A 13,121-nucleotide genomic window follows, 5' to 3' on the forward strand; every position below is an offset into this window, starting at 1 on the left:
GATAGATAGCGTAGTTAGAAAGAAAGAAAGAAAGAAAGAAAGAAAGATAAAGTTAGTTAGAAAGATTGATAGATTAGTTAGAAAGATATATAGATTAGAAAGAAAGAATGAAAGAAAGAAAGAAAGAAAGAAAGATAGATAAGTTAGTTAGAAAGATTGATAGATTAGTAAGAAAGAAAGTTAGATAGATAGATAGATAGATAGATAGATAGATAGATAGATAGATAGATAGATAGATAGATAGATAGATAGATAGATAGATAGATAGATAGATAGATAGATAGATAGATAGATAGATAGGTTTATTAGTACATAAAATAGTAGTTTAATTGAGTCTAGGGCTTCAGGGAGTTTAGATTTGAGTTTTTAGCTTGTACACTAATGGGCCACCGTAGTCTTGGCTCAATTTGAGCAGTCTGCAATGAAAGTCTATGGGATTTTTATGTTTTTTAATATTAATTTTTAAGAAAACTGAAAGTCAAATCAGTCTGAAAAGATATAGCACACTAAGTCAGAACAGTCTGAAGGTCTGACTTGAGTTTGGAGTTTGTAGAGTTAAAGGAGAACTCGGCAACTCTAGCGAACTCTAGTCACTTCTTCGCTGATTTTCCCTTTTGTTGTCGCATGTTTTCCCCACGAGCTCCCCCTACAGCTGTGGGGGGGCGTATATGTCACAACACGGTCGTAAAAAACTCACTTGCGGCGGCCTCCTCCCCCTCTCTACCGCTGCTCATGTGCGTTTGTTTTGATCGGAGCAAGCCAACTGAATCGTGTGGAGCTATGTCTACCGAGGTGGGTAATCTGGTAATACATCATACATGCGTGTGTGTTTATGTCGAATTGCCGTAAAGCAATTTGTGTTTCGCGCTCGTTCTCGTTCTCGTTCTCGCTTCTCACGAGACTTCCAATTTCTATCTTGCCGGGACGGTAGTGCCCAAGTTGCAAGGTTGGTTTTTCGCCTGGGAACGCTGGGGGGAGCGGGGAAAGTCACCAATATCACCAGAACAGGTTGTTTAACCATCCAAATGATTTCTAGACAGTTTTAATAAGTTAAAAAAGTTACCAAGTTCTCCTTTAAAGCTCTAGGAGGAGTTAGAGTCAGATTTTTTAGTCTCAGAAGAATAATAATAATAAGTTTAAATAGGATTTCAGTAAGTTGGCTTTCCCAAGCCAACTTAATGAACATCTGAAAGGTATGTTAAAAGATACAGTACAACTTACTGAAACACATCTTGCGTAATTTATCAATCAACGGCCGAAAGATGTGGAAAAACAGCTTGTAAACGATGTCATTCAGTGTTTACAGCTCGTTTAGTTCGCTAGATAAATGAACTCTTTTGCTAAATATATGCACTATATTAGCCTATATATTCCTAATATTTTACTTAACCTGTTAAGTTATGCCTTGATTATTTATGTTTAATGTTTAAATCAGTCTGTCATGAAAACAATTATGACCGCCACTGTGTAAATGATTATATTTCAACAACGAATTGGAGTAGAAAAATAATTTTATAATTAATTTAGAAAAAAAGAAGCAATTTTATGCTAAGTTTTCACCCTGCTGTACCGAACTGTAACTTCAAAACTGAGCGTTGTACTGAACCGCCAGTGTTGTGTACCGCTACACCCCTATTCAATAAACATTATAAATATAATTTAACACATTCTTTTATTTCTTCACAGAAATGTCAAATATCAGTGAAGTCACGTCGAGTCAAGTGGAAGAGTTGAGAAAGGAAAATAGAGGTGAAACAGTGTGTTTGAATGAAGTTAAATTCAGTGTGTATGTATTATTAGCGTAATACTGTAATATATCACAATATTGCTTATGTTTTTCAATAACAGACAGAGAGATAGCATTTTCAGCTTCACTTCTGCAGTCTGGCAGTGGAGATGTTGGTCCTTCTACCACTGATATCATACTAGTCTACAGGAAGGTCTTCACAAACATAGGGAATGCCTACAACCCAATTACAGGTAATTATTAATAAAGTGAGTCATAAAACAGTTATAGTAATGAAAACCCTTCTGCTCCATTCAGACCTCTCTACAGGTGTGTAATGTGTATAAGAGACATAAATGATCTGCCATCTTTCAAGACCATCACACTGTGCTTGGTAATGAAGCAGTCATTCAGGAATCAGCTGGTTCTTTTCTGTATCTCTTGTTTGCTTTAGGTATCTTCACCGCCCCGCTGAAAGGAGTGTACGTGTTCACATTCTCCGTCTATGCTCATGGTCAGTCAAATCCAGCAAGTGCCTTCATTGTGAAGAATGGACAGAATGTGATTATAGCACATGCTCACCAGTCTCAGGGTGTGTTAAACTCTTCTAAAGGAGTCGTGTTGATCCTGGAGGCTGGAGATGTTGTGTATGTGAAAGTTTGGCCTAGCTGCAGGATTCAGGATAACGGGAATAACCACAACACTTTCAGTGGATACATGCTGTTTCCCTTAAGATAACAGGAGCTTTCATCAATGTGATTCCAAACATTCTGAACCTTTAGTGTATGATTTAAGATGAAAATCATGAGGAATCATTAACATATAAACCTGTTTTAATGAGAAATAATGTGCACATTTACAATAGATTACTGTTTGAAAGTTAGTATAATAGACAATACTCATAATAAGCTCTGAGCTGTCTATACATGTAACCTTACATAAAGAGTTTCAGCACTGAGACAGACGGGACCCATCAACATCACGTGACTCAAAAGTGATTTGTTAAAGTAAACAAATCTGGAATGTTAAATAATAGCTTGTAATAGTAACTTTTAAGTGTAGCTTGTTACTAATCCTTGTTCTGTATCTCTTCATCCTACATTAAGAGAATAAAGAGACATTATTGTGACATTTTCTTCTCCTCGTGTTCTTGAATATTTCTCCAATAAACCAGTAGTACAGTAATATGTTAGATCAAAGAGTATTTATTTTTAAGTCATAATATCGTATTTATGTTATAATAATGGCATTGTTGTGTAATTTTAGGATTAAAAACAAAGACATTTATTTTTCTGTCACAAGCCCCTCATTCTTACCAATATCCTTTAAAGAGACAGTTATTTAACAATATGTTAAGGACTAGTAATATTTATACAGTATTAAGTTTGCAACCAGTCCTTTGAGGGAAGCTATAATGCTGAAGTGGCCCTCAGTGAACATGAGTTTGACACACAATAATATAATCCGAATCTTTCGTTCTCATAAAACAGTAAGTGAGAAATATCTGGTGTGTGGTGTGCAATTTTCCGTGAGATTTGGACGTGCTTATACATATACTTATGTTGCGTCTGAATATGCATAATCGCCTACTATTTAAAAAACAAACAAACAATTATTAGACTTTATTGTCCACCTTAGTGGAAATTTGTCTTCGACTTCTCCGAACAGATATGCATCAGTGACACCACAGTTAAACTTACATTAAAATACACACAGTTATAAGGCGAGACACGGCAGGCAAAAACATTGTTTTTTTTTTACTGGTCAATTTTGAGATTTTTGGATATTTGTCTTCAATAACATGTCTTCTTTCAGACTGTGGTGAAAAAAAGTCCGAAATACACATTTAGGTCTTTATTTTATTACACTTTGTCTGTTTGCGTCTGTAGATTTCGCGTAAATTCAACAAAAGTTGTCGTTGTAAATCATCCCGCCGATCCGCGATCTCTGTCCGCACCCTGTCATCACAGGCACCGCTGGAAAGCTCTCTCTTCACTGTACAATGCTGTCGGATCCAAATATGGTCATTTCCTTTTTATCAGCAACCAATCGCGAAAGTAAAAGGGCTGAATGCGCAATCTCATTGGCTGATGATAAATCTTTAAAGCCCGTTTTCTCAAAATGACCTTTCTCTCATTCTCCAAGTACGAAATCTTCACTTCAGTCGCACCTATATACACCAAACTTTCCAGTCTTGTACCTAGTTATATTATGAAGACATTTACAGAGGGATTTGTAAATATATTATTCCTAGCCTGATTTATATAACATTTTATTACAAAAAACATGGCGAAAATCATTTTTTTAAGGCTATTGACAGTATATTCTGATCCATAAATCCCTCTGTAATTTTTTCCCCATCTAATATGTGAACACAATGAAAAAATAATTTTTAATCTGGCTTTATCCAATACTCAGATTTCGTTTTTTAAAATATATACAAATTAGCGCATATTTAATTAGATATTGCCTAATTTGCATATTTAAACATTAAATTACAGAAAACTTGTAATACATTTTTTTCTTATCTTAATGTAGGTAATCAACTGGGAAAGTTTCATGGTGATATCTGCTAGTTAAAATTTGTACCCTATTCACCTGTAGTGTCTCGCCTTAAGAGTACAACACTACCACCATCAACATACAACAACAGAAAATGGAAAGCAGCGCAGCCGATTGAAATAAGGTTGGTTTCGACCTACAATAAACACATTTAAAAACGATTTCAGTTTATATTAAGTTCCTGTCTGGTATGGGGAATAAAAGATATCTTATAGATGTTCCGGCTCGCCCTTGGGACCCTGAATCTACGGCCAGATGGAAGCAACTCAAACTCTGAGTTTAGTGAATGCAATCAATGATTGTACCCAAGTACTTAAAATCTTCGACTACTTCCACAGGTCGGCTGTTAAGTACAACAGGGTTGATGTTACTGGCCCCTCTTGGTTTTGTTTGTATTATAAGTTATTTTGTTTTAGTCACGTTAATTTCCATTTTAACAGTCTGACACCAGTCCTGCAGTAAAGTGACTTGGCTAAAGTAAGCTTCCTCATGTGCTGCATTATTTTCTGTGAGAAGTCCTACCAAGGCCATGTCATCAGCATATTTAAGTAAACTAACATTGGTGCTGTGCACAGTCATATCATTTATATAAATTGAAAACAACAGAGGTGACAACACACAGCCTTGTGGTGCTCCAGTATTTACAAAAAGCTCATCTGAGTAGACCCCGTTCATTAAGAGGGTGGTCACTAATCCAGTGAATGAGCCCACCATTCACATTCATCCTAAGAAGTTGTTCTAAAAGAAAGACAATTTGCATAGTATTAAAAGCAGAAGTAAAATCAATAAAAAGAACCCGAGCAAGTGATTTTGGTTGTTGCAAATGTTTAGCTATTTGATTTACAAGAGTAAGAGTTGTGTCCTCTGTGCCCCTGTGTGACCTATAGGCAAATTGAAGGGGGTCAAGTTGATTCCCAACAGAAGACATAAGATGGGTGCTGACCACTCTCTCCATACACTTGGCTAAAGGGGGAGTGAGTGCCACTGGTCTAAAGTCTCCAAGGGCTATAGCCTTAGAGACTTTAGGCACAGGTATTATTGTGGATTTCTTCCATGAATTTGGAAAAACACCACAATTCAGCAAAATTTGAAACAGCTGAGCAAGAACCCCTTTAAGCTGTTGAGAGCATGCCTTTAGCACCCTTCCTTGGAGGCCATCAGGCCCAGGGGCTTTGTTTGGTCTAATTTGGAGAGACACATGGCTGCTACTTCTTCAGAAAGCTGAATATATGTTCATAGCTACCAATCTGATCACAGGTAATACTACAGCCTATTTTTGGGTCTCTCACATCGTACCTTCCATAGAAGATGTTTAAAGGGCACCTATTATGACTCTTTTCACAAGATGTAAAATAAGTCTCTGATGTCCCCAGAGTATGTATGTGAAGTTTTAGCTCAAAATACCCAACAGATAATTTTTTACAGCATGTTTAAATTGTCATTTTTTGGGGCTCAGAAAAACGCGCTGTTTTAGTGTGTATGCCTTTAAATGCAAATTAACTGCTACTGCACGGCCAGGGGGCGGAGCCTCACGAGCTGGCGCTCAGAGTCAGGACAATCTCATCTGATAATATCAGAACAGAAACTCTCAGATGCGGTGTTCATTTCGACTCAGAGTCGGACAATAATGCCCACAGAGCCAGAGAATATATGCTGTATGGACATAGAACAGGTATAGTTTAGTTTAATTATGGTTATAACTTATTTTGTCATCTGCTTTTATCCACTATTAATACAAGCCTGCTGTGGCAGACCCTTAGTTAGGGGTGTTCGGTTCCGGTTTTTTTGGAGTCGACTCCGACTCCCGACTCCTAATTTTGGAGTCGGTGGAATCGACTCCTCGACTCCATTTACTTTGAATTAAAATAGGGTCAGGATTCAGAAGGTGCGTCTCAATATGCTTCCTCGTTTCCTCACAATTACGTGTTTTATCTTAATTAAATATTTATCTGGGACTGTACAGGAAAACATATAACTAGCCAGGGGCGCGGGAAGAGGTTTTAGGTTGGGGGTGCTGGTTGGGGGTCACCACTTTTGAATAAGAAACAATATCAAGACTATAAAACTCGTCAAATCTCCGCGAATCACAACAAGCGTATCAGTGAGAACACTTGTTCAAATAGCGCACACACTCAAACCTGACTGCACATCACATTTTTGACTTTATTGATTCTGCTTTTATTCGTAATGCAATGCACCGGTCAGCGGTACATAAATTAATCCTTAAAGGATGAGACTTTATGGGACATTTGCACAAAAATAATAAATAACTTACCGTAGTCTATTTTATAAGTTGCTCCGGAATCGCATATTGGTCAAAAAATGCGTCACAAGGAAGAAAAAACATATATAGGCCTATAAGTCGCACTGGACTAAGTCGCATTTTTTTTTAGAAATTTATTTCACACAAAAAAAAAAAAAATGTTACAGAGAGTTCTCCGTTATAGACGTGAGCGCTCTAAAGCGGCACTAAACGAATGTTTTAAAACTTTCACAGACTGAGAACTCAAACTGAAAGCACAAAGCCTGTCTTTAAATTTAATTTCGTTTTGTATTAATTGTATCTTAATTTTAATCGATGTTTCATCAACCAATTAATGAAAGAAGTATAGGCTATTAGAAAATAGACAATCAGGACACGGAGGCGCTGGCGAACCTGGAGCTCGTCTCAAAAATGAACCGAAACTCAGCGTAGGCCTGTAAGGTAGCCTATTGCCTCACAGACCTGAGACATATAGATAGCTTGAAATGTCTACTTTTAAGCAGAACAATTCAAAACGAAAGAAAACAGACTGCTTATGTAATTCGTATGAAATGTGCATTTCTCTCTGGCGCTGCGAAGATCGCAAAACAGACCCAACAGAAAAAAACTATCTATACATTATTGTTCTTTGTTTTCCTGGCATTACTTTTTTTCCTCTCATTTCTTTATCTTTTTGTTTTAATTTCCGTATCTTTACATTCATTATAATCTTTTCGTTATAATGAACTGTTGCTGTGTTGAACTTGAAAAAAACACTCGACACTGGGAGTCGATTCCTGACCTGGAGTCGATTCCGACACTAGGGCGAGTGAGAGTCGAGGAATCGACTCTTTTGGAGTCGACTCCCCATCTCTACCCTTAGTATTGTCAGTAATGTTAGTCCTGTTGCTCTGGAGACTGTAAGCTGGATCACAAACAGTACAGATCCATCCTCGAGTAACAACGGGAGTAAATGAAGACTGCTATGTTCATTCTTACATCCATCAACAACACACCTCAATCGCTTAGGAGACATTCTTGTCTACAGCTGCTCAAGCGTCGAAACACTGGCGGACTCTGTGTCCAGCTCACTCAGGGCGGGGCTATGCTCAAACTGCAGTGTCAATCAACAGTCGTGGGAGGGGCCTGCTCAATTCAATGTAAACACACACAAAAATCATGGACATGATTCAGATATGTTAAAGGGTCATAAAAAAGTGTCACACTTGTCTCCTTCGCGGTCAAAAATGACCGCAATAGGAAATGACTGGGAAATACGAAAGAAAACTCAGCCTACAAATCAGCCACTGTGCAGAAAAATAATAACAGCAAAAGTTAATAATAATTGTGTTTGCTCTTATTTTAGCCTAATATAAGTGTTCCTGATATCTGTTGCATATACAACAATACATAAAATAACAATTACAGTTTGTATGTATATAGTTAAAATAATATTTATTATTATTATTATTACATTTTTATTCCTGCTTTTACTTTCCTAACGCCACTGGATGGCGCTTTTCTCACTTCAAAAAAATCGATTTTAAAGGCCTGCACTATTTTAATGTGAAATGCTGCATTTATTGAAATATATATATATATATATATATATATATTATACTTCAACATCTGAGAAAAAAACAAAAAAACAATATCGTTTCTCTATATCGTTATAGTTATAGTTGTGTTGTGAACTGCTATTCTTTAAAATTGAGAACGATTTTTAGAACTATCTTTATCATTATCAAAAGTATAATGAAAACATTATCCATATTAAAGCATAATTTACAGACAAAGCATTATGAAATAATTTACAGTCGCTGCTTCATCTGCCAACAGACTCAAGTGTGTGGAGTAAATCTGCATCCAGTAGAGACTGCACCATACACTGATTAAAAGGCTCATTCATTTTTAAATGGTATATTCTCAGCAAACAATGAATCCTTTACACGTCTGTTTTGCTGCGGTATTAACAATAACATTTTGTTGACGATACAATATAAATACAAAATACTTCATCAATAAAATAGCTTCGATACTGAAGAGATACGTGATTTAAAAACAGACCTCGCGACCAAAGCAGTCCGATTACATAACAAATGACTCTTTTGAACCGATTCTTTTTAGTGAATCAAAAGCATGCGGAGCAAAAACTCTAATGTGATTCTCGAACGAATGAATCGGTTCTTTTTAGTGAATCGAACTTTGAATGACACTTTAAAGATTTTGTCAGTATATATATAGCCTAGTTATTATTCACACTACACGGAATTGTTTTAAATGTATGTACTATTGAAAGTCTCGTCATTTTCCAATGTAATTGCATTTCTTTTCCTCTACAAATATCATCGCTGTTCTACCACATACACTCGACGATCGCCGTCTGTGTGTTTGATTGGTCGAGTCTGCCCGCTGGTTCTGTGTGTGTGCTCGACTCGTCGTGTCTGTCGTGAAGATGGCGGCGCTCGGTGTGTGTCGCGGGATCCTGAAGGAGATCCGAATCGCGAAGGGTTCCGGTTACAAACACACTCTCATTTATAAATATGTGCTGGAGCAGTTCAGGAGGAACCAGGTAACAGAACCGATAACGGCTGCTCGATATAACAGAGTGTGTGCGTCATGAAGAGATGCTCGATATAACAGTGCGTGTGTGTGTGTGTGTGTGTCATGAGGAGACTCCACTGAAACCGAGCAGGACGAGTGTATATTTATATAATATTTACTTATATTAAATTATAATATTATGACGAAATGTATAATATCTATAATATTACTATAATATTTAAAAATATTTGACAAATAAAAGTATATAATATAATTTGAAAAATAAAATATTGAAATATAAAACAACCATAAATAATTAATTAAAATAAGTATTTATAATCATGAATAATAATGTATTAATATTCATTTTAATACACCAAAATGTAATTAATAATATTTATGAAAATTATTTATTATTTATTATTTATTTATTATAAAATCTAAACAATTTATAATGAAGAATAATATTAATATAATATTATAAATAAATGTTTTAAATATTTTAATATAAAAGTGTAATTAATAATGTATTTATATTATTAAATTATGATAAAAGTATTATACATTAATCATAGTCATAATTAATAATAATCTAATATTTCTATATTATTAAGTAAATATTAAGTATTTTAATTAAGTAAATTTACTTTTTACAATTATTTTAATATACAATAATAATAAATTTATATTATAATTATGAAAGATAAAACAATTACAAATTAATTATATAAATAATAATTTATAATGAGGAATAATATAAGTATAGTAATATAATATTTTAAGTAAATGCTTTAAATATTTGATAAAATTGTAATTAATATATTTAGATTATAATTATGAAAAGTCAAATTATGATAAAAGAATTATAAATTAATTATGTTCATCATTAAGTATAATATATTTATATAAATATTTTATATCTATATCTAAATATAAATATTTATATTATATATTACTATATTATATATTACTTTTTAAAATATTTGAACATAATAAAAAAATATTTATATTATAATTATGAAAAGTAAAATAATGATAACATATTTTAAATAAATATCTTACTTTTTAAAATATTTGTACATATAAAATTCTAATAATATTTACATTATAATTATGAATTAAATAATACAAATTAATTATAAATATAAATAATAATTTATAATTAAGTATAATATAAATATATTAATATGATATTTTAAGTAAGTGCTTTAAATATTTGAATAAAATTGTAATGATTTATATATTTATATTATAATCATGAAAAGTAAAATTATGATAAAAGTATTATAAACTAATTATATTCATAATTGAGTATAATATAAATATAATATTTAATAAGTAAATATTTATAATAATATAATAAGTAAATATTTCACATTTTAACATAAAAATATAGTTAAAAATACACTTATAATCTAATTATGATAAATAAAACTATTACAAATGAATAGATGAATAAATATATTGTACTAATATAATATTTTCCGTGAATGTTGTATGTATATCTGTACAGTGGTGTTGGGTCAGTTAGGGTCAGCGGTGAGTGTATTAATGAGGGAAACATGACCTTCAGCTCATGAAGCTGCTTTTTCCACATTAAGATCCTGCTGAATGTGATCTGTGTGTGTGTGTGTGTGTGTTTCAGGTGACCGGAGCGCAGCTGTGTCGAGCACAGGTGGAGGCTCTGCATGCGGCGCAGTCGTACCTGTGTCTGCTGAGCTCCACTCGTCTGCACCTGCATCTGCACCTGCGCTACCACTCGCCCAGAGCAGACGTGCGCATCGACCAGGCCGCCGGACTCGTGGGGCTCCGGCTCCCCAAGCAGCCCGGGGGCAAGGGCTGGGAGACCTGAGGACCTGTGTGTGTGTGTGTGTGTGTGTGTGTGTGTGTGAGAGTGGCTTCATCTCTGTTCCTCTTATAATAAACAGACTCGCTTTAAGATCATTATCGCTTGTGTCTCTTACTCAGTGGAAGAACCTTTCAATATGATCCACCATTTCCAGTGCAATGAATAAACTGGACTATAAGCTGATAATTGAACGTTGAAGAAGGTGCGTCCATGAGTTCACGTCCTCAAACTCTGTCTAACACTTGATGGCTGCTCTGTCAAGTCTTCGTCGTCGGTTAGGAACCTGGGTGTGCTCTTTGATACCAATCTTTCATTTGAAAGTCACGTGTCTAGTATCTGTAAAACTGCATTTTTCCATCTTAAAAATATATCTAAATTACGTCATATGCTCTCATTGACAAATGCGGAACAATTAGTTCATGCGTTCATGACCTCAAGGCTAGATTATTGTAATGCTCTACTGGGTGGTTGCCCTGCACGCTTAATAAACAAACTACAGCTGGTTCAAAACGCAGCAGCTCGAGTTCTTACCAGAACCAGGAAGTATGACCATATTAGCCCAGTTCTGTCAACACTGCACTGGCTCCCTATTAAACATCGCATCAATTTTAAAATATTGCTGATTACTTACAAAGCACTAAATGGTTTAGCTCCGCAGTGCTTGAGCGAGCTCTTAACGCATTATAGTCCTTCACGTCTATTGCGATCTCAAAATTCCGGCCAGTTGATAATATCTAGAATATCTAAATCGACTGCTGGCGGCAGATCCTTCTCCTATTTAGCACCTAAACTCTGGAACAGTCTTCCTAACATTGTCCGGGAAGCAGACACACTCTGTCAGTTCAAAGCCAGATTAAAGACACATCTCTTTGACCTAGCATACACATAATACATTATAAACTTCTATAGTTCAATTTTAGGCTGCATAGATTAGATCAGCCGGAACCGGGAACACTTCCCATAAATCCTGATGTACTCGTTACATCATAAGAAGAATGGCATCTACGCTAATATTAGTCTCTCTAATACCTATAGACTGAAGACATAATATACATGTTCACGCCGTCAGCGTTTTCACAGATTCACGTTTTTGAAGTTTACGCAGAGATGATAACGTTTTTCAAACATTTTCAACGCTTGCACCTTGGAACCTATTTCAAAGTTTCAACAACAAGAAGTTTAAAACAATCTATACTGTTAAAAGTGCTATATAAATGAAGGTGACGACTCTTAAAACATCGCAGTAAACGCTTCATAATTCACAGAGGCCAGTGAATGAATCAGTCGCTGAGGATGAAAGCGTCTGCATAACACATGAATGCATAAACGCAGAATCCTCTGGATTATTACCTGTCAAATGTAGATTTTCTGGTTAAATACAAACATTAATAGTGAAGAAAGCCAAAATATTAAATGTCACAGATGTATGTATACTGAGTAATCCACTGTTTTGTTTAAATTTTTACCTGAGATTTGGAGTCAAATTACAGGAGGACAAAATGATTTCTGTTGCATAAACTAATATCTTTCTTTGCATCAACTCAAATTTTGTGTTTAAATGAACTCAAAATTTTAAGGCAACCCGGGTAAGGCTACTGTACCTCAAAAACCAACAAACAATTTTTACTGTGCGATTGTGTCTTTAATAATTCCTGTGCATGATGTTAATCAAATGCCACATCCACAATAATACGTTTTAATAAAAAAAAAAACGTCTTCACGTTCTGTCTTCGCTGGAGGAGAACAGTAGACTGATGACAGGTGAACGCAGCGAAAACTGTAGTCTCGTATCGCTTCTGACAATATCCATAAACACACACCTGTGGACTGACCACCGCTGTGGACTGAGGAACAGGCCCACTTCGAGCACTGGTCTGTTCATCAGATTCTACATTTGGATCAGTTTCAGGGATATTCCGACAAAGTGATTTTGTTCATCCTAACCAACATTACACAGGTAGATCTTTACGTTAGAGCTCTTCAGCTAGACGCTCCTCCTCCGCTGTCTACATAGGTGATGCCCCAACACATCTCCTTCCTCTTTAGCCAAAGCTGCTCTTCTCTGCTTCCTCAGCCAGAGTTGTGAGAGCCTTCCGAAGACTTGCTCCAGACGCTCCCAGATCTCTCAGGAGATATGGCCTTTCTCACCACCTCTCGAACTTCACTGAGCTTTGGCGGGAGGCTGTTGAACTTGGACT

The 13,121-nt window shown here is 35.4% G+C and overlaps 1 protein-coding gene across 1 annotated transcript; it reads left to right on the top strand.

The window, feature by feature from the left end:
• Nucleotides 1-8,901: 8,901 nt before the first annotated feature.
• On the top strand, nucleotides 8,902-11,017 carry fmc1 (formation of mitochondrial complex V assembly factor 1 homolog). The gene is made up of 2 exons (XM_081389233.1): nucleotides 8,902-9,102; nucleotides 10,720-11,017. Exons 1-2 carry the CDS (start codon nucleotides 8,986-8,988, stop codon nucleotides 10,924-10,926), a joined length of 324 nt encoding a protein of 107 aa, XP_081245359.1. The 5' UTR covers nucleotides 8,902-8,985; the 3' UTR covers nucleotides 10,927-11,017.
• Nucleotides 11,018-13,121: the final 2,104 nt, after the last annotated feature.

Source organism: Scardinius erythrophthalmus (assembly GCF_964197995.2).
Source record: "Scardinius erythrophthalmus genome assembly, chromosome: 1".
Lineage (NCBI taxonomy): Eukaryota > Metazoa > Chordata > Actinopteri > Cypriniformes > Leuciscidae > Scardinius > Scardinius erythrophthalmus.